Source organism: Choristoneura fumiferana, chromosome Z (assembly GCF_025370935.1).
Source record: "Choristoneura fumiferana chromosome Z, NRCan_CFum_1, whole genome shotgun sequence".
Lineage (NCBI taxonomy): Eukaryota > Metazoa > Arthropoda > Insecta > Lepidoptera > Tortricidae > Choristoneura > Choristoneura fumiferana.
This window is the reverse complement of record NC_133472.1, coordinates 18,694,555-18,718,032: the sequence shown is the minus strand read 5'-3', so window position 1 is coordinate 18,718,032 and position 23,478 is coordinate 18,694,555. Positions and strand designations below refer to the sequence as shown.

The window sequence follows — 23,478 nt, the reverse complement described above, 5'->3', positions numbered from 1 at the left end:
GGTTTGATAAATATTCTTTATATCCAATTTCTGATATTTTTAGTGACATAATAATAATAACACAGATCAAACGCGCGTGCGAATCCAGAAGCTTAACTCAGTCAACTTGGCCAATATTATTTACTAGCTGTTGCGCGCCCTGGGCAAGAACTATTTTTTCCATACAAAAGCTATTCTTATTCTATTACTAGCTTTTGCCCGCGACTTCGTCCGCGTGGAATAGTAACTTTGGATTGTATTTAATTTATTTAGGGTACCTATTCTGCCAATAATAGCACATAGAAACTTCTACGGTTTACTGAAAATAACCTATTTTAATACATTGCATAATGACGTGACGACCTTCCATATAAACTTTTATCCCCTATTTCATCCCCTCAGAGGTCAAATTTTCAAAAAAACTAAAACACATACCGACTTATTTCTTATTAAGTGCCTAAATGCCAAGTTTCATGGTTTTATTTCCGACAGCGACGAACTTCCACCATATAAACTTTCACCCCCTATTTCAACCCCTTAAAGCCTTTTTTTCGCGATAAAAGATAGCCTATGTTCTTTCCCATGGTCTATTCTATCTCTGTACCAAATTTCATCCAAATCGGTTCAGCGGTTTTTGCGTGAAAGCGTAACAGACAGACAGACAGACAGACAGTCACAGAGTTACTTTCGCATTTATAATATTAGTATGGAAGTATGGATAGTATGGATAGTATGGATAGTATGGATTTATTCTTGTCTTCTAATAATGATGTAGGTACCTAAACGAAATTTCAGTAAAATCGGTTAAGTAGTTAAGGCCTGAAAGCGGAACAAAAAACAAACTCAATTTCGCAAAATATCAAAAACGGAACCCTTGTAGTTTCGCCATGTCTGTCTGTCCGTCCATGGCTAGGCTCAGAGCCTATCATTGCTAGAAAGCTGTAATTTTACACGGATATTACCAACTATGCCGACAAAATAGTAAAGAAAAAACTTTAAAAATGATATTTTTAGGGTACCCTTAATAAATAAAGAATAGACGCCCATAGACGTAAAGTGAGGTGATTTTTTTATGGGTTCGTTGGATAGGAGTTCACTAACGTTTGGCAACCTGATTCATTTTGCAACTTTTCATTTCGCAACTGTTTAATATTTCTGAAACTGTACGTACATATTTCAGGATTTTCATAAAAGTAATCTAAGTAACTAACTTAGGGACTGTTTCACCATCTATTGATTAGTGTTAACTGGCGGTTAGGTGTGATGCCGTCTCTATTTGTTTAGTTCTAATAGACGGAGACGAATATTTGTTTAGTTTGCGAAATGAATCAGGTTGCCAAACGTCAGTTATGAAATGAACGGATACCCTAATAGACATCTGTTCAAATTTCAAACAGCAAAAAAATTTGCTCCGCGGTCTTTTCTTTTCTTTTAATTTTTTTTATTGTCGCTCTAAATGCTTATGCAAGCAACAGATTCAAAACAAAAAATATTTTTGTACATAAATGGAATATACATAATAAAATTAATTCATCCTTAATATAATTGAATAGATTCATATTCGTAATCATAATACAGTGTTTCACGAAATTAAATCGTGTTTTTTAAATATTTTTGCACACTAGTCATTTGAGGTTATTTCCACGACCTAAGAATGGTCTATACACAATCACTAAAAATGGCGATAATCTTCCGTATTTGGCTCATTTTATGGTCCCAATGGAAGACCAGCGCCGTTCGCAAGACCGGCAGATTGCTGATTTGGGACGATTTCGTGACATGCATTACTATTTTTTATCCGTGCTTACTAAGTCACGAATAAATGTTTTCTTTCTTTCTAAATGATAACATAACGAATAACTCACGTCTGTAATCGAGTAAAACTATGTTATTTTATCATTTAAAATGAGTAAGGCTCACGGTAGTTTCATGTTCAAAACCGTGTTTGGATGTTTAGGAGTTCCAAAAGTAAATTAAAAAAAATACTTTAGTAAGCACGAAAATTGGGCGTCCCCCCGGTCTCAAGTCTAAACTGTTGATTTGATTTTTTTAAATCTTCCTGGTACTTACGTATATCAAATTTACAAGGAAATCTACAACGGCAAAGTTTGCTTGAAAATTATTCGTAGTTTAAGAGTAAAGCCCGAGGTATAAATATATCTAAACTTGGAAGATTTCATACAAGATCCATGGTAAAATATTAAGTACTTACTTGATTTTTCATAACGGCTAAGGAACCCGCGTGTCCGACATGCTCTGGGCTGACTGGACGTAGATATAGTTTATCAAATTTTGCATTGTTCATCTCTTAAGATGAGTTAGGGATTAGGTACTGAGCTATGGGACCCCTCCCCCCTACATTCCTGTAAAATCTAGATATTATGATAACCAACGGAATCGGCTAGTGTCCTAAAAATTCTAATGAATGAGTCCGTCAGTTACATTATCAGAAAATAATGGGCACATATTTTTCGTTTTGTGAATAAAACAAAAGAGTTGACGCCATGCGCACGCGACACCTTTGAGCACGGGGCGTAATGTCACGGGCCCCCACTCCACAATTTTGTTGCGGCGTAATCGTCTTGGCGATGATAGTCTTTTCGAAATCGCTGGTAGTACCTATATAAACGAAGTTTTGGCATCGCCAAGGGCCGTTTGCAGCTTATTTAAACATTGATTTTAATTTTTATGTTCATAGTTATATTCGTCTTGCCAAACTCAAGCTGAATAAATAAAAAGTTAGATAGTTTTGACTCCCTAAAAATCATGGGACCTCTAGGTACGTAAAGTAATATTGACGTACCTCTGAGACGTAGAGCATGAGAAGAGAAATAGTTATTTGTGCAACAAGAGAGCAAAGTCGTTTTTTGGTGCGAGTGTTGTTTTTGAATCCCGAGTAAGCGAAGGACACTTAAGGAGGGAGCCTTGCTGATCTCAGGATTCTAACCTAGAATCACTCGCTGTCGCTCGTGATTCGATTGTAGAATCCTTCGCTTACTCGGGATTCAAAATCAACACTCGCACCAAAAAACGACTTTGCTGTCTTGTTGCACAAATAACTATTTAAACCTATTAAACTTTGAGTTAACTGTGCGAAATTCTGACATTTCCCGGTAGTACCAGTAAAAAAAATCCTTAAATCGGTGTAAAGTAAAGATGTAGATTATGGATATCGTAATTAAAATATATTTACAATCGTTTTAGCATATTATTAACCAAAAAACATGCATGGTTTCATTTGAAATCCCGCAATTTAGACGTACCTAATAAATAATAAATTATTCTTTTTCTTGGAAAAAAAACTTGTTTGTTGGTATCATCAATTCGAAATTTTATATGATATTTATCATACAAGTAATTATACGTTTAGATTACAAATCGTTAGACATTATAGTTTACACGAGAATAAAAAATACCACGCTTTATGTGTACACTTCGCATCAGTACTTTTGCACTTAGAGTATGTACATTTTGTTTTGAGCAAATGTTTGGTGTCCAATGTTCGCTCAAATTATAAAACAAACGGTTGCTTAGATTACAAAATCGTACCGCACAGTTCGTTGGCGTTGCGTTTTCTTTCACAATGAAGGTGATTTGGCCAGTGCTGCATTTATTGAAAAATTGGAACACAAAGAGGTAAAATTTTTGGAAACAGTAAAAAGTAAATATTCCAATTAATAACCTAGATAGAAGTAATTCTTATAAAAATGACGTGACAGTAAAATTGATTAAATGACAGGTTAGTCTCCTAATAATTAGTTCAGTTGAAAAAAATATTGAACGCTTAAAACTTCTAATTTATCAGTGGTCAGAATTCCGACGAAGTAAAAGCAAGGTATAGGATCATAGTAAAATAGAACAAGTATGCACACTCCGACCCTTTAGGAGACTTAACTGCCTACTCCGGCGCGGACGCTTAGGGTTGCCGATGTATATTTTAGATTAATTGATTACCTACCGGAAAATAATTTTATTATGAAAGTTGACTTAAAATTGTCTAATATTATCTGTGTCTAGAGAAACAAGATTCATTGCCTGTCTATTATTATTCCATCATCATCCCAGCCTATATACGTCCCACTGCTGGGCACAGGCCTCCTCTCAGAACAAGAGGGCTTGGGCCATAGTTCCCACGCGGGCCCAGTGCGGATTGGGAACTTCACACACACCATTGAATTGCTTCGCAGATCTGTGCAGGTGTCCTCACGATGTTTTCCTTCACCGCAAAGCTCGTGGTAAATTTCAAATGTAATTCCGCACATGAATTTCGAAAAACTCAGAGGTGCGAGCCGGGGTTTGAACCCACGACCCTCTGTTTGAGAGGCGATAGGTCAAACCACTAGGCCACCACGGCTATCATTATTATCATATCACCTTCATTATTATTATACTAAATTTAAAAATATTATTTATAAATTCGCCAAAGTGGTGATGGCGACTTTGTACATACTGCTCATGCTTCCTACACATAATACTATAGCTATATTGTGTATAGGTAGGCAGCTCGGCAGGTATCTATTATTTTTTTATGTGTCCTTGCACGAAACTATCACACTACACTTATATACTACTAATTTACAACTATACCTAATACAAAAAATACGTAAAGTACGAGTACGCGAACGTAAAAGGTGATCATCTCGCGAAGCGAGCGCAAGACGAGCGAGCTAAAATCGAATCGTACAGCACCGACGGCAGCGTAGCCTTGACTAAAGAAAACTTAATCCTCCTTAAATTATTAGTGTGTGCTTGCGGCGGGTGCGTGCGTACCAGCGCCAACCGGCGCGCATACATTTAAGCCGCGCGATGTACTTTTGTTCGTAGTGAACCTACTTGTTCTCTACTATGATAGGATGACGTTTATTTTTATAGTTTCATACGTTTATAATAGAATACAATTAAATACAAGTTACCCTTTATTACAAGAAAAACAATAAAGTAAGAATTATGAAAAGTGCAAACACTCACCACATTTCCATTGAATATTATTTTTGGATCTCTTCTCTAAAATTCCTATACCCTCTAAAACATTTGTGATGTCGTATATGCGGCGTTTTTGAACCGAGAGATGTTCTGCGGCAATATTCAAGTCGAGGACGCCATTTGGGGAAGACTTCAGCAAAGCAACAAATTTTTTTGTGAGTAATCCTAAAGATGTGTCGAACCTGAAAATACGTATTCCCCAGTGATCGATAGTTACATTATAAATACATACAACGTACACCAGAGTGAAATAATAATTGTTTGCTTCAAGGTTACCTGGATCGCTCGCTGTATTTTTTCATAGAACTGGACGGTCGGCTGTACGGCGTGAGGACTTTGACTCGTTTCTGCTTCGGTGTCTTGAAATCTGCCTTCATGGGTACTACATGGCCTTGGCTGCCCGAACTACTCTCACTTAAATTCAGTCTTCTTTTCACCGCCTGCACACATTGTAAAATACAATTTAAAAAAAACTGACAGTAAACAAAATAAACCCAATGATTAATTCTGTGTGTTGTCTGTCATTCCTCAAAGAATTCGTCTGGCATAAGTCCCTTCAACTCCTGTGAGTTAAATACTTATGTCTGGCAAACTTGGCTCACTAAATTTAGGTACAGTGTAGGGCGTAGTTAAATACATTTTGAAATCTGATTTCAGATCACGATAACATGTAGTTAACTATTAATCAGGTTACATAAAGTAAACGTTAATCTGATTACAGAAATGTTATATATAACTACTAACTACTTTAGTTTAAGCACATTTTGTTTTGTAACAGAATATAGAAAAAAAGTTTAAATATGGGATCCTTGGAACCTGTAATGTACCCCCACCATGTATGAGCCCTTAATAGGAGCGTGCATGGTAGCCGATCAGATTAGTAAAAAAAAACAACCCTTAAAAAAACTCGAACGCATCAGGTTAAGGACAAGGTTACATGGAGAAAAGTGTATTTACATTTCAATAATCTGAAGATTTGAGCGTGATTCAAGCGCGATTATTATTATTTTTATTTTTATTTTGAAGGAAATCCTTCTATTATTACGGAAAAAATATATTCTGAGGATTTTCTCAAGGCAATTAGTCCGGGAGCCGACTGCAAGAAACCCTACCTTATAACAAAATAGAAAATACCTACTCTGTAAGGTTAGCTGACTTTTAATAGCTTCAACTGGTCTTGGTCGCGGCCGACCAAGAAGGCTTAACTTGACAAACTTTACGCAAATGAAAAAAAGTGGTTCGAAAAAACATCAAAAAAAAAACCTCATCGAAAAATAGAATGAAACTTGTATTGATAGGATAGACCTTTTGAGGACAGTAAAAAAGTCGTCGGCCAAATCCTGTGTTGGCAGGTTCTTGTGTCCGACCGAATTTGTGGTACCACGTGACAGTTTCATTTTACCTCATCGAAAAATTGAATGAAAAAAAACCGTTTTATATGTTATAATAGCTAAATTAAACCTGTTGACGTACGTCTTGGTCGGCCTCACCTTAGTCTGGCAGTTTTTGCAGTCCGAACTTACGAATAAATACCTAATAAGTCAGGAATTGTAGCTGCGTCATAAAATTGGAAACTGTGTCCTGTGCTAAAATGCACATGCGCGTCATTTCATTTTGACTGACATTTATTTTGCATGTTTAGTGAGCTCACGTCAAGTTTTCGCATTTTTGATTGTGAACAGCTCTAAATTATCATGCCAACGTGTGTTAAAAAAGGGGTGCAGGGCAGGAACAATGCAAAATTAAAATGTCCAGGGATCACTTTCCACTAGTAAGTGGTCGTAAAATTAGATTTATATTCAAAAATGTTCAAATACATTATAAGTTGGAGATGGTCAGTATTATGCAAAATCAAGTCTGTGGTCTATGGCTCACATATGTAAATGACAGTTTCCTCACCCCCCTTCATACTTTCTTTTGCTTGTTATTAAATTTATTCTTATTCCTCTTCTTATTTCTATAAAATTGTGTTGGTGTCCGTGTCCGCGTCGTTGTGAGTCTGTGTCGGCAGTGTCCGTGAGTGTCCGTGTCGGTTCCGGACGGTGCACGTTGCCGCACCGTGCTGATAGCATGATATACGGCGTCGTGTACGTACAACGGCGCGGCAGAATACTAAACTTGATTAGTTTTCAACTTTGATGGTGATGATAATGAATGGCAATTCAATTTGATTAAATTAAATATAAAATAACGAAGATGCATGAAGCGTAGATAAGTTGGCTCAGGACGACTTCTTCCACAGTCCCATTTCGTCACCTTCTTAAATCGTCCTCATTCTCATACAGTCTACTGTTCTGGTTTGCCAACATTCCTACATCGTCACTTTCCTATCTAGTCCGCTTTCTTGCGTAGGCCACAGTACCAACTCGTCAACAATCTTATTTCGACTAAAGTGCTAACAAGTCAACATTCCAATTTAGACCAAAGTGCCAACTTGTCAACGTTATTGCATCGTTCCTTCATCGTCCATTATCCAGACTAACATAAATGTTCTATAAATGATTATTGAAAAGGGGCCTTTTTTTGCAAATTACTATCGGGATATTGCTATTTAAACGGTTAAATTGGCCAACTCTGTGAGACAACGTCTGGTAAACGTGAAAGAGTTGCCACTGTGGTCAAAATAGGAATGTTGACAAAATGGGATATGGACGATACCAGTGGACTAATTAGGGAGGTGACGATTCTGGAAAAGTAGGCTGACGACATGGCACTGTGGACCAAGTCATCGTGAGCCGATAAGGGCTTTTTGTGGTGTAAAATTGGGTTATAGTAATGTTTTCAAGATATAATAATAATAAGTAAAGAGTAAAATAATACAATACAATACAAAATTTAATAAGCGAAGAAATTACATTTGAAATTCATCACGAGCTTTACGGTGAAGGAAAACATCGGGAGGAAACCTGCACAAACCAGCGAAGCAATTCAATGGAGATGTGGGGAACGACAATGGGGAACGACGGCCCAAGTCCTCTAATTTTGAAAGGAGGCCTGTGCCCAGCAGTGAGCAGTATATAGGCTGGGTTGATAAATAAAACGTTGGCTGACTTGAACCTTCCTTTAGTCTGAAATGACGTACCTTACCTATTAATCATCATCATCATCAATGAAAACAAATTCCTATCAAAAGAATATGTCGCTAAAGTCGAACTTTCAGGTTGACGGACACGTCGATTGGCATTATTGTTTTATGACATGCAAACGATTATCAATATTAGGGTGGTAGACGCACGTAAATCAGCACAGTGACGCACCGTTTTACGTTCACGACGCCGCACCGTGGATATGTGGCCAGGCCGTGAGTGTCCGAGTCCGTGAGTGTCCGTGTCGGTGTCCGTGAGTGTTCGTGTCCGTGAGATTAAAACCCCATATACCTATTTACAAAACAAAGACAAAAAGATTAAAATATCCGATATATTAATCCGAGTATTAAGAAACAAATATAATAATCACATTTAAAACCTTTACTCAAAAATGATACGTACAGTCGGCATTACATCTTCAAAAAGTCACCAGAAAGATAAGAATGCCACACAATGATTTAAAGTCTCCGGTATATATGTACTCTGTGCCGGTAGTAAGTAGGGAAGTAGAGAGGTTTTGAATTAGGAACGAAAAAGTGTCCAGTAGGTAAATAAGATACAAATCTCATACTAATAACAGGCACAGTAATTTGAACTTAGAACTACTTGTTAAAATATAAATAAAAATGAATTCACAACCTTTTGTCCATCCAAATCACTGTATCACAGTAATTTCGTATTATAAATTATTACGTTATAGGTATGATTTTGGTCACAATTTCGCGATGAAATTTCAAAACGTCAGAGCATCAGAGCCAAAAAAGTTGCCAATAGTTTTTATTTTATTTTTAGAAAGAATAGGATATTTTAAGATCCCATTTTCATCGATTTTGAATGCCGGATGACGTCACAGTGAGACAGCCACGTTCCATTGCCTAGAAAAATTCAGGTCGTACATAACAATAATCTATGGCATTACAATGTGACAATAACACAAGCACGGCTTAGGGTCCTAAATGAACCATGACAAATAGTTTTATTTATTTATCTTCTTTTAGCTTCGATTATTCCTATGTTTGTTTAATGGTGTGATAGTAAACAGATATTTTTTATTAAAATCTGATATTTAAATTCTTTTATATTTACTTGTAACGTCGTAATTTTATAATTTAATTTGTAAAAATACATTGGAAATATCGTATTCATTTCCGACTTTACGATAAATGACAACTGTTTAAAGCTGGGTGCGCATCATGTGATTAAAGTTCCATCTTTGTCACTGTTTGCTATTATAAGCAGGACAGCAACATTTCAAACTGTCAATTTGCTTTAGTGTAGAACAGCTTTATAACTGCCTTTGTGACGGGACACTGCAGAGGTCAAATGATGGTCATTACTAAAATTTTGTTTATTTAATTTCATTGTATCCTATTTTTGGAATCTTGTTACTGAAAACGCTTCACAAAGTCTATTTCTCCAAACGGTTTTCGATTTATTATAGGTTGTCAAAAATTGGGACATCCCAATTAATAATATTCCGTTTTAAAATATTTTATTCGTTTTTATTTTGAGGCCAATAAAATTAGAATTTTTCGAAGAATTTATTCCAGCAGGCCGACGTCTTCTTAGTACCTTCATTACTTCCTAAACGCGTGTAATCACGATTTGCCTCTTTCCAGGAGGTGTGCATAACTTTTGGGAAATTTTTGCTCTGTTGTTCAGTTTTTTTGTTTCTAACACAAAAATGGTACTTGCGCCGAAAAGGTCTTCACTTCAATATTAAAGAATGTTAAATTATGCTTCGAATGAGTATAAAAGTTTAAATTCGGTTCAGTGGTACAGCCGAAAACAAAGGTTACAAACCGAGACTCTTCTCGGTTTGTGGTCCAGCGGGCTAAGCAAACAAAGTGGCCCCCGAGCGCTTTTTAAGGATCATATTTAATTGGCCTATTTATTTTGCTTTTATTTTAATAGTTATATTAAGTTAAATAAAAACCCGTTGACTTGTCCGGGTTCTGGGCTCCAAAACTCGGGGTTTTAACGCGTCTTGTCCTGGTTGCCAAATTTTAAAGATAGCAACCCTTGTAAAGAATGATGGATGTTTTAATTTTCATTACTCAACTGCGCAAAAATGATTGAACGGATTTTGATGAAGTAACAATAAATAATAAAAACATTAAAGTTAATTATTTTCTCCATACAAACGTTTTTTACTTCGGTAGCACAAAAACGTTTTGTGCGAGTCCGACTATTTACTTATTAAATTACGCTACGTACCACTTCTTTATTTTAGTCTGAAGAATGCTCTTGATTGAAGAGAAGTAACTTTTCCTTTTTAAGTCACTTTACATGGTAAGGTAAAACCTATGTAAAATGGCTATAAAAATCTGTCAAGATACTGACTGACTTCATTCAACTACCCACGTAGGAGACTAACATTAGAAATCTAAAGTTTTCACTAAGGGCACTGAGGGGCTGTTTCACCACCCATGGATTAATTTTGACTGACGAATAAATAAATGTGATGCGGTCTCCGTCTACTTATTCGAACAAAACAAACAGAGACGGCATCACATTTATCCGTCAGTTAAAACTAATCAATGAATGGTGAAACAGGGGGTAAATCTAAAGTTTTACACACATAAAAATCAATTTTAGGTACTTACAGTAATCGCAAATTATCCTACACAACAATTTACGCTTGCGGTATGTATTCAATCGCATTTTTTCACTACTGTTTCCCCCAGATACACAATACGTTATTTTTAATACGTTATATTGAATTAGGTAACAAACATGCAAGGCAATGAACTGACACAGCAACTTCAATTTCTTGGTGCAGTCTGCAAAGCCCCTCAAACGAAATGTGGGGAGCGTACCCGTTCCCAACAATGCGCGACATAAATTACAATCAACACAAAAGAAACCGTGCTCTCGGAAGGGACTTCGGCAAAAGAATAGCAATATTTCGCCTAAAATTCCTTATTATTATTACCAGAAAACTCAGTACCTACCCATTGTTAACTTGCAGACTGAACTATAGCGTAGAAGTGACAGCAGAATAGATGTGCTTCTAACAAGGAGGAGCTAGATAGCTAGGTCAGCGTTTTGCTAGCAATGGGTGTGACTCTCTCTCTGACTCTCTCTCTCTCTCTCTCTCTCTCTCTCTCTCTCTCTCTCTCTCTCTCTCTCTCTCTCTCTCTCTGGGGAGACGCTAACTTACTCGGAGGGCTATGTATACAATCATTACTCTCCTTTTTGAAGCGATCGGGTAAAACATTTTAATAATAGTAATTGAGGTTATTTGTAGGTTTCAAAACAATAAGAAAACGAAATAAGTTTTATAATAACAACGAGCGATTTAACATACTTAAAGAATTTTAATCAGAAAGATTTGGAAGTTACGTAGGCTTTGCGCATACCTATACCTAATGCAATTTTCGAAATCAATTTCAATCACTCAATCGAAAAATCATTCCCCCCATGGTTTTAAGACCTATCCAACGAAACCCTACACTATAGGGTGTCGAGAAAAAAATACCCCCACTTTACGTATATTTTTTTATTTATTTTACCTCTGTCGGCATGAGTGATATGTATATGCATGCCAAATTACAGCTTTCTAGTCGATCTACGAGTATGAGCTTAGCCGCGGACGGACAAACAGACAGACAGATAGGCTGACGAACAGACAGTAGTTGACTACGGAAGCCTAAATAGCTAAAACAAGGTGCAACTGTTTAAAGAAAGCAGCGAGAGGGAGAGGGTCATCCTACAAGAAAACAGAATAAAAAATCGGAGTCAAAGGTGTACGAGTATAAGCTTATTTTGATCAAAATTCGGCAATTTCTTCATAAGATGTGTGAAAAAAAGTTGGTACAAGAGTATTTTTCAAAAAGTTGTCCCGTCAGGAAATTGACAAGAAACAGTTTGTCAAGAAATTATTAACACTAAGGACGAGATCATAATCATAAAACATAAACTGCATTAAACATCCAAAATTTCTCAACGTCAGGAAAACGTCACGAAATATTGGGAGGAAAAAAATCATAATTTTGTAACTACTTAAATCGAAACTTTCTATTGGATTCAACAATAAAGAAAAGATTATCTGACTTTTAATCATCTTTACCACAAGATTTTGTATATATTTAAACATAATATTACAAGTACTCTGAAAATATGTATTTACGAAAATGAACCATATTTCAAGGTGAGAAAATATCTTTCTCTGTTGCGCCTTAAACAGAGGCTCATCTACGGCGAAAGGGATAGCAATATCGAAGGACTTGTGTCTCGTTCTTTGATCTTGCCAGCCTAAAAAAATGCATCTGATCAAAAATTTTGACTCGAAAAAACTCAGTGAATTGTATTTTAATGTTATTTCAACAGTTTCAAGTTATCGTATTATAATTTTCATCAATATCGTTGTAGATTTTTTTTTTATAGAAGATATACTTTTGTCTAGTCTACTTTTTTTTCTAATATGGTAACCCTTTAAAGCGTAATGTCATAGCGTTATTATTTGAATATGTCTTCCTCACTTTTGTTAATAACAATTGTAAGGAATACTAACAATAAAATGATAAAAAGTGTTGCATTTACACATGTCCAAGTGAATCATATACTTAGTGGTTGCAATATGTCGTTCCACATGTAAGCTAAAAATAAAATTATTTTAAATCAGACAACTATGTTGACCATGAATTTTTGCAGTGTCCTTACAGTTGTACTATTATTACAGTTTCCCGAAAAATGAGGAAGTGCGACAAAAATGGCTCAGCAATATACACAGCAAAAAATTACCAAAAATTCAGTCGTATGCAGTCAGCACTTTGAACCTTGCTGCTTTTATTTTAGTAATTCCCGTCGTTTGTTAAGAGCCAACTTGTCCATGGTGGGCGGTATGTTCAACGCGGCATTACTAGTTTATTAACTAGTTTATTAAATTTTGTTGAAGACAATTTATGTTTTTGTTTAGTTTATTTCTCAAAAGATGTCGCTATCTCATTTATGTACAACTAGCTTTTGCCCGCGACTTCGTACGCGACATAGTATAATTCCCGCGGGATATAAATAAATTAATTGTATAGAAAGTACGTTACATACACTGTCTCTGATTGAAATGAAACGGGCTTCTTTTATCTGGGGAAAACGCAAAGTTCCCGCGAGATAGACATAACCATAACTTTTTAGATCGATTTAAAAAAAAAAACCTTCACGAATGGAAATAGGCGCACGATTCTTCATAATTTGTTGATATTGTGAAGATGGCATATTAATTCAATAGAAGCAATTTTATTAACCCGTTGCTTACATACAAAAAATACTTTCCGTTGTAGATACCAAATGAAATTTTAGTCGCTGCACTTATTATTTCACATTAATAAATCGACACCTTGTACTATTTGTTTTATTTATTTTGTTATCCATAAGACACTTTCCATAGCTAATGAAAAACTTCAGTGTTTATGATAAACAATTAACAGGAAGATTGCAAGATTAAACTTGTCTCACATAATCCTATTGTCACCCTATTTATTAGAAAGGGACAAATGACATCGGTACTATCTCGTTCATCGTGCTTTTGAGCTGCAAATGCTCAGTCCCGTTTAAGTAGGTCCATGGTATTAATTAAGCAATCTAGTAAACAAATGTGGGGCTGACATTGACACTTGACTGACGACTGGCTGACTGACTGACTGCCGTTTGCTCTAGTGATGTGAATGCTCTTTATGATACTTCAATCAGCAGTAAATAATTATTTTGAATTAATTCATATTTCATTATTTAATATCTTCCCTAAGTTTCACAATCCTAACTTTACGTTTTTCTTGTACTAATTTCCACCAACCTTATGGCTAAACTTTTTAAAAATGGCGAATCACGTTTTCTCATAGTTCTGTTCAAGAGTCATTCACAATGTTTTCATGTCCCTTTTACCATAAAATGTTTAATAGCATTTTCACGAAGTTTTAGAATTATATCTTCAAATATACCTAATTTTTTTTCCATACAAACTTTCTCTCCTACCCCTTTAAGGGTAGAACTTTTTAAAATGGTGAAACATGTATCCACTTACATTTTTTGACGTATATTTTACCCAAGTTTATGATGGAGTACTTATTTTAGAATTGAAAGGGTTAGTTAAAATATTCATTTATTTCGAAGAGGCATTTTTAAATTTACATAATACAGGGAAATGAGAGTAGAAACAGTAGTGATTACAAATTATTTTTTGGTCCAAAAATAGTCTCCACGGTAAATATTGTGATATGAGTAAATAGAAAAAAATATATGAAACCTACTTAATATGTAGTGCAGCATTACCTACTTATACGTCCAAGAGCTTTTAAGGTGCCCGTGCCCGTGAACCCTAAATAAGCTGACATAAATAAAAAACGTGAAATTTAGCGGTAAATATAATTTATTGAAATTAAAAGCCGCACTTCCAAATTTCTCAGTCGAACCAACGAATCATTGAATTAAAATTTTAAATTTCAAATCAGAAACCAAATGTGTAATACAAAAGAGTTAACAGCCAGCACACAACCGGCCAGTAAAACGCTTGGAAAATGAACGAAAAGTTTGCAACACGGAACACCCATGCAGCGATGTAATGCTGCAGTAGGTACTATAATACCATTTTATCGTCCAATTAGAAACCAATATAAACCTTCATTAAATAGTGTCACTTAACATAAATAATTAATATCTAAGAATAAATAATAATATGAATTGTTTGAGTTAATTTAAAATTTCGGTTCTTTTATCTTTTCATTGTACTCGTGTAGTGTCGACTCTTGTGTCTGATATCCTGTCAATCGTTCAAAGGTTAACTGGAAGAGATTCCTTTAAGGAATAAGTTCGCCTTTGTCCATCTTATTATCCTGTGTTCTGTTATTTTCATGTGTTTTATGTCCAATAAAGAGTTTTACAATACAATACAATTACGCTCGATTTTAATGAAAATTTGCACTTTAAAGTTGAATAATTCGAAAACAGGTCACTGAATCGAAATATCGTCGTGACAAACCCACCCCAATTATTTTAAAAAACCTATCCTACGATATTCGAGGGTATTCTGGCAAAACAGAATAAGTGCAATTTTTTTTTAAATAGTTACGTACACAAGCATACTCAATTTTTTCTGCTTTATTTATCTATCAAAACCGTTAAATAAATAAATATTGTGCACTTATCTGGTTCTGCCAGAAAATAGTTACTGCTTTTATAATTGAATAAACAATCTTGGGAATGAAATCAAGTATTGTAAATAATAAAATAGACTCTAGAAAATAACTTAGATCTATTCAATTAATAAATTAATCGATTTACTGAACAGATTAATTATTTTGCAATAGGTTCTAGGTTTTCACATCATTGAAATGTCTGTGGTCGGATAAATGGCGTCTTTGTTTACACTTTTCATAAATTGGATCGAAATACAATATACCTCGCACTATAGACTTAGTAGAGAAAAAAAACACCCCCACTTTCCGTCTATGGTACACTTAGATAGTTTAAGACTTACCCAAGATGGGGATACCTAGCCAAAATATTTTTTAAATTTTTTTATTTTCCGACTGTCAGCGTCTCAGCGTGACTGATTATGTATATTCATGCCAAATTACAGTTTTCTAGTACTAACTGTCTGAGCTTAGCGGCGGACTGACAGACAGACGGACAGACACGGCGAAAAATGTCCTTAGTAAGTCTCATTGAGAAATTATGATTTTTCTGATTTTATGAAAATGTATACTCAATCAACTTTTTAGTGTAGTTAGCTGGCAGTATCTATAGGGCATTATGTAAACTAACTACAAATTAACAAAACAAATCACCAAAAGTAACCGTAAAAAGTAGTTAAAAATATAGATTCGGTACTAACTACAAATTGTAAATGCAGTCACGGTTACTTAATTACTTTATGTAACTACTTAGCTTAGTACAAAAAGCTTATATTAAATGAAAAGACCACAGATAACAGATTTACCTAGATAAGCCAAGTTCCTCCATTTGTATGAAAACCAACAGTGTCATTTTTATTTCAAGCTTTTATTTGCAACTAGCGTTTACCCGCGGCTTCGTACGCGTAAATCATTAGATACAGCAGTTGAACTGAAATTCCGGGATTTTTTTTAAATTCTCGTGGGAATTCCCTAAAATTACATCATGGTTTTCTTTCATTGAATAAATTACGTTAAATTATAACAACCATGCCAAATTTCATTACTCTAAACCCAGCGGTTGTAATTTCGAGATTTTAAGCTCTATCCCGTGGGAATACCGGGATAAAAAGTTAAAGGAGCCTGTGTTATATCAGACTTCCAGCAACATACATACCAAATTTCATGACCCTTAGCCCAGCGGTTGTTATTTCGAGATTTTATCCCTATCCCGTGCGAATATCGGGATAAACAAGTAGCCTATGTGTTATTCCAGTCCAAATATCCAGCTATCTACGTACCAAATTTCATGACTCTCAGCCCAGCTGTTGTTATTTCGTGATTTTATCCCTATCCCGTGGAAATATCGGGATAACAAGTAGCCTATGTGTTATTTCAGATGTCCAGCTATTTACATACCAAATTTCAAACTCTAAGCCCAGCGGTTGTTATTTCGAGATTTTATCCCTATCTCGTGGGAATATCGGGATAAAAAAAAGCTTATGTGTTATTCCAGATGTCCAGCTATCTACATACCAAATTTTATAACTCTAAGCCCAGCGGTTATTAGTTCGAGATTTTATCCCTATCCCATGGGAATATCGGGATAAAAAGTAGTTTCTGTTATTACAGACGTTCATCAACCTACATACGAAATTTCATGTCTCTAAACCCAGCGGTTGTTATTTCGAGATTTTATTCCTATCCCGTGGGAAAATCGGGATAAAAAGTATCCTATGTTTTAATCCAGGTTATAAACTAACTTTTCGCCAAATTTCATCCAAATCCGTCCAGCCGTTTCAGCGTGAAAAAGTAACAAACATACTCACTCACTCACAAACTTTCACATTTATAATATTACTAGCTTTTACCCGCGGCTTCGCACGCGTTAACTATTCGGTCTGGTAGTTGCAATTGAAATTTTCGGGATTTTAAAAAATTTATATCGTGGTCTTCATTGAGATTGTGTTGTGAATAACTGTACAAAATTCAAGACTCTAAACCCAGTGCTAAAATTTCAAAAATTTTCCCTATCCAAATTCAAATTCATATCATTTATTCAGTAAATAGGCCGCAATGGGCACTTTTACAAGTCATTTTTTTAAATACCAGCACTTTCGGAAAGACCATCATTGCCAAGAAGAATGCGCCGCAAGAAGCTTGGCAGGAAGTCATTTTTTCAAAATAAAATAAGTACAAATAAAATACTTAAAATCTACAGTAAGTATACAATTAAAGAAAAAATTACAAAATAATAATAACAATAATACACGGATGTCGTATGGAGTCCCTTAGTTACAAAACTATCCCGTGGAAATATCGGGATAAAAAGTAGCGTATGTGTTATTCCAGACGTCCGGCTACCTACATACCAAATTTCATGCCTCTAAGCCCAGCGGTTGTTATTTCGAGATTTTATCCCTATCCCTTGGGAATATCGGAGTAAAAAGTAGCCTATGTGTTATGCCAGAGGTCCAGCTACCTACATACCAAATTTCATGTCTCTAAACCCAGCGGTTGTTATTTCGAGATTTTATTCCTATCCCGTGGGAAAATCGGGATAAAAAGTATCCTATGTTTTAATCCAGGTTATAAACTAACTTTTCGCCAAATTTCATCCAAATCCGTCCAGCCGTTTCAGCGTGAAAAAGTAACAAACATACTCACTCACTCACAAACTTTCACATTTATAATATTAACTAGCTTTTACCCGCGGCTTCGCACGCGTTAACTATTCGGTCTGGTAGTTGCAATTGAAATTTTCGGGATTTTAAAAAATTTATATCGTGGTCTTCATTGAGATTGTGTTGTGAATAACTGTACAAAATTCAAGACTCTAAACCCAGTGCTAAAATTTCAAAAATTTTCCCTATCCAAATTCAAATTCATATCATTTATTCAGTAAATAGGCCGCAATGGGCACTTTTACAAGTCATTTTTTTAAATACCAGCACTTTCGGAAAGACCATCATTGCCAAGAAGAATGCGCCGCAAGAAGCTTGGCAGGAAGTCATTTTTTCAAAATAAAATAAGTACAAATAAAATACTTAAAATCTACAGTAAGTATACAATTAAAGAAAAAATTACAAAATAATAATAACAATAATACACGGATGTCGTATGGAGTCCCTTAGTTACAAAACTATCCCGTGGAAATATCGGGATAAAAAGTAGCGTATGTGTTATTCCAGACGTCCGGCTACCTACATACCAAATTTCATGCCTCTAAGCCCAGCGGTTGTTATTTCGAGATTTTATCCCTAGGTATCCCGTGGGAATATCGGGTCAAAAAGTCACCTATGTTTTATTCCAGACGTCCAACTACCTACATACCAAATTTCATGACTCTAAGCCTAGCGGTTGTTATTTCGAGATTTTATCCCTATCCCGTGGGAATATCGGGATAAAAAGTATCCTATGTTTTAATCCAGGTTATAAACTAACTTTCCGCCAAATTTCATCCAAATCCGTCCAGCCGTTTAAGCGTGAAAAAGTAACAAACATACTCACTCACTCACTCACTCACTCACAAACTTTCACATTTATAATATTAGTAGGACTAGCTTTTACCCGCGGCTTCGCACGCGTAAACTATTCGATCTGGTAGTTGCAATTGAAATTTTCGGGATTTTACAAAATTCCCCTGGAAATTTCCAAATTTATATCGTGGTCTTCATTGAGGTTGTGTTGTGAATAACTGTACAAAATTCAACCCAGTGCTAAAATTTCAAAAATTTTCTCTATCCAAATTCAAGCTCAAATCATTTATTCAGTAAGTAGGCCGCAATGGGCACTTTTACACGTCATTTTTTAAAATACCAGCGCTTTCGGAAAGACCATCATTGCCAAGAAGAATGCGCCGCAAGAAGCTTGGCAGAAAGTCATTTTTTCAAAATAAAATAATTACAAATAAAATACTTAAAAACTACAGTATACAATTAAAGAAAAAAATACAAAATAATAATAATAATAATAATACACGGATGTATGGGGTCCCTTAGTTACAAAACTATCCCGTTGAAATATCGGGATAAAAAGTAGCGTATGTGTTATTCCAGACGTCCGGCTACCTACATACCTAATTTCATGCCTCTAAGCCCAGCGGTTGTTATTTCGAGATTTTATCCCTATCCCTTGGGAATATCGGAGTAAAAAGTAGCCTATGTGTTATGCCAGAGGTCCAGCTACCTACATACCAAATTTCATGGCTCTAAGCCCAGTGGTTGTTATTTCGAGATTTTATCCCTGGTTATCCCGTGGGAATATCGGGTCAAAAAGTCACTTAAGTGTTATTACAGATGTCCAGTTACCTACATACCAAATTTCATGACTCTAAGCCCAGCGGTTATAATTTCGAGATTTTATCCCTATCCCGTGGGAATATCGGAATAAAAAGTAGCCTATGTGTTATTCCAGAGGTCCAGCTAACTACATACTAAATTTCATGGCTCAAAGCCCAACGGTTGTTATTTCAAGATTTTATCCCTAGTTATCCCGTGGGAATATCGGGTCAAAAAGTCGCCTATGTTTTATTTCAGACGTCCAACTACCTACATCCCAAACTTCATGGCTCTAAGCCTAGCCGTTGTTATTTCTAGATTTTATCCCCATCCCGTGGGAATATCGGGATAAAAAGTATCCTATGTTTTAATCCAGGTTATAAACTAACTTTCCGCCAAATTTCATCCAAATCCATCTAGCCGTTTAAGCGTGAAGAAGTAACAAACATACTCACTCACTCACTCACTCACAAACTTTCACATTTATAATATTATATAGTAGGAGTAGGATAAAGTAGGATGTTGTGTGTGTGTATGTACGGGGCAACCCTTGCAAGTTATATTTGACCCATTTTCAGTGGTCGCAATGACTTAAAATTTGGCATATTTATGTAATCTAGTAGTGACATCCTGATGATTGTCTCTGCAGGAGAGAACTCCTCAATAGTTTACAGCACAGACACAAAACTTTGTATGTTTATACAATTTTAATGGAAATGCGTTTCTATGATAGATAGACACAACTTGATGCTGCGGCTAGGGTTGTTTTCTTATCAGGGAACTCCTCAATGGTTGATAACACAGATACTAAAGTGACAAGAAAAACACAACTTATGTAGGTTGTGCGCGTGTGTATGTATGCAGACATGCACACACTCACGCGCACACGGTTTTTTGGTGTTTAGTTATTAGGTAGATCAACTTTTTCTTGAACCTGGTTATGCCCCCTGACAACTCATAAAAACCACGATTTTTTAATAAATATGTTTTTGGCGGTTCAAATTCATCAAGCATAAATTTTTGTCATAATAACAAGCCCATTATTTTATGGACTTTCATGGAATGACTCAAGCCAGAGACATCATGTCCTCCCAACCATACTACCGAAAGCCCTCCTACAGAATGCTAAGAAGATTTTAATAATAGGTATAATATATGTATTGCTGTTTTTATCAAACAAAACTATATAAATAAAGACATGTGCATCTCTGCAAAAATTTTATACCAATCAAACCTACATAATAATAAGTCTTAGTGCCTGTTTCATCTGTCTTTGATAAATTTTATGTGAAAAAAACAGTGCATCTCTGATATCAATAAGTGGTGAGACAAGCCATCAATGTCTAGAAAGTAGAATGTGAGCCACTGACCCCCTGTTTTACTTTTCATCACTTAATTTTTGTTATTTAGTCCTACCTAGGTCAGGGGTGCGCTATCAATGACTCCCTTTAATGGTTATATAATTGTTTTATGACACCCTTACAAAATAAAATAGAGGTGTATAGCTCAAGATATGCATGCCGTGACCTGAGCATACCTTTTCATAAATGCAAATTTTGGGAATCAATGTCCCCAGGTTTCTATTCTATTTTAACAGTACAATTTTTTTTATAAAGATGAGAGTTTTCACTTTGTATAGAAATTTCAGAGTAAGGTCCTTTAATAATGATCTGTGTGAATGCCAGTGATGTCCCACAATGTAGTCATCGGGAAGTTTAACCACATGACTAATGGCAGATATGGACTCAATGTTGTAATATTAATATCACTGTCCCAAACTTAATCATTCATTACACAACAACAATAATACTGTCAATAAACATATTCATGGAATATTACAAAACAATACAAAAAAATATATATTAGCAAAATAATAAGTAAATAACGGAGTATTTTGTTTTCAAAAAAAAGCTCAGCTAACTTTTCAATATAGTAATTTTCACTTTTTTTTGTTCAAGTTTAATATCCTTTAGTGGCACAGTTTAAGGAGTAATTAGCTTCATCCACATCATACCTATATATCTCTTGCGTGAGAAAGAAACGCTACTGACATGGACCATCCTCTTCGAAATATCCATGAAATTTGCTAACTGCAGAAAATATTAAATAGCTGCGAATGATCAAAAAGAAAAATTTCTCACAACAATACACATGCATTATGGTACAGTAACTAGTAAATTACATGATATTTTTTGTTTGGTGGTAGTCATTTTAGGAATGTAAATAAAATCTTTTTCTTTATTTCTTTCAACAATCATAACACATACTTCAATTGAAATTATGCTTTAAAATTATATAGCATTAAATTAAAGAGACTTACTTCAGACGTCTTTGGTGGTGCAGAGGGCGCCTCCCGTCTGATCTGATGTTGCGGCGTAGCACCATACCCATGATCCAGCAGATGGTAGCTTATAGGCTGGCTAGGGCTGTCATCCAAAAACGTAGTTTGTGACGGAGACGCCCCAACGCGTACCACCACCTCGGCCTCACCCTCCGCCGGCCCTCGCTTCACCCCCCTCGGCATCGCTATTTCGATAGAAATAAAAATAAAATAGATTATCATACCCATTCATAGCCTACTTTTATGATTGAATATAAGGGTGTTGTAATCATGACAATTCGATTAGAGAAGAGGTTAGAGGCGCCGTGCGCGCGGAAATAACTGACAAGACCCTCCACAGCGAAGTGGGTCGATATCAAATAAATTAGCTTTATGTAATATGAAAGTCCTGTGCCTACAAATATTCAATTTGCTTACGTCACAGACAAGTATATTTCCCTAAAATATAGACTTCCTTGACGTGATTATGCTTGACATACCGCTTTTATCACAAGTGGTTCAATTGTAAAGTATTACAACAAAAAATCATCTTATAGCACAGTACTTACGAAAGGAGTAAGCGAACGATTACTTAAGTAATAATCACTAAACGACATTAATGTTTTCGACGCAACGCTACATTATCGAGTACTCAAAATAAAATGTCCGCCGCTTTGTTAGACTCGAACGAACGAACTCGTGGACATGGAGATGCTAAAATTTTCTGTTGCACGCACAGTTTACACAGTACACATTTCATGAAACATTAACCGAACATTTAACTCGGAAACAAAATCATTAAACTAGTCCAAATACACATTTTAGTTGAGTACTTAAATTTTTAAGAGCGTTGAAATATCGACAGAAAGCTTTTCTGGACATCTGGCTAGTGAAGTGTCGTGTAGTATGGCTGGCTAACAAGCCAGCGACGTAGCTGAGTGGCGCGAAGTACGCGCGCAAGCGCGTAGCAGCTAAGCAACCCTTAGACGCGTTCTCTACTCACACACAAAATTCCACCCCTCAATCGACGCAGTTCGAAGCCACAAAAAACATACAATTTTTTTGACATAGGTAGGTAGGTATAGCCGGAATAGGCTCGAGTACAACGTAAAATAAAAGCACCGCTTTATCTAGCATAGGTGTGTATAATTCGTTGTTTCTTCGCTTGTATTAAAATCAATAAACAATTATTAAATTAATGAACAATTGTATGATATTGACCCATTTGCGAGTTCGCTTGTTACTCTCAAAAAATTAGTCAGGCAACATTTTGTATAGTGTTTTTATCAAAATTTATCTTTCACTGAACCTAGTTTTGTTGATTTTTAATTTATTTAAGTACCTACTCACATTAGTTTGAAATAACTTTTAGTACCTATGAATATTTATGAACCTCGAGGTCTTTATATTGTTTTTGGTTTACCTGTATACTCATTAATATACGACTAAGAACACATGTTCTTAAAATAATAAAATATAATATACTTATGTATGTATGTAACATATAAAATAGAAAATTACGGATGGATAAGGTAATTATTTTTATTCCCATTGGAAGTTACCTGCATAGGTATTGTGATGGATGATGATTGATTATGTTCCTGCCTCTCTCAAGGCGTTTTTCTTTGAAATTATGATTTTGTTTTGTTAATGTGACTTCCAGCCAGATTGTGAAAAATCAGCCTTTGATAAGAGCAGAGCAAGTCGCTTATATACCTATA

General features: G+C 35.5%; 1 protein-coding gene across 2 annotated transcripts in view; it reads right to left on the bottom strand.

Moving 5' to 3' along the window:
* The window catches only part of LOC141430725 (uncharacterized), an 87,575-nt gene extending 64,806 nt beyond the window's left edge, over positions 1-22,769 (bottom strand). Inside the window, exons 1-5 of one of the 2 annotated variants that reach the window (XM_074091604.1) lie at positions 22,327-22,769; positions 21,758-21,963; positions 8,220-8,339; positions 5,239-5,402; positions 4,948-5,144 (exon numbers count right to left, since the gene is read on the bottom strand). In XM_074091604.1, coding sequence (XP_073947705.1) covers positions 4,948-5,144; positions 5,239-5,402; positions 8,220-8,339; positions 21,758-21,961 — 685 coding nt within the window. In that variant the 5' untranslated portion in view covers positions 21,962-21,963; positions 22,327-22,769. The remainder of the gene's footprint in view (positions 1-4,947; positions 5,145-5,238; positions 5,403-8,219; positions 8,340-21,757; positions 21,964-22,326) is intronic. The other variant, XM_074091607.1, reaches the window with a different exon arrangement.
* Positions 22,770-23,478: the final 709 nt, after the last annotated feature.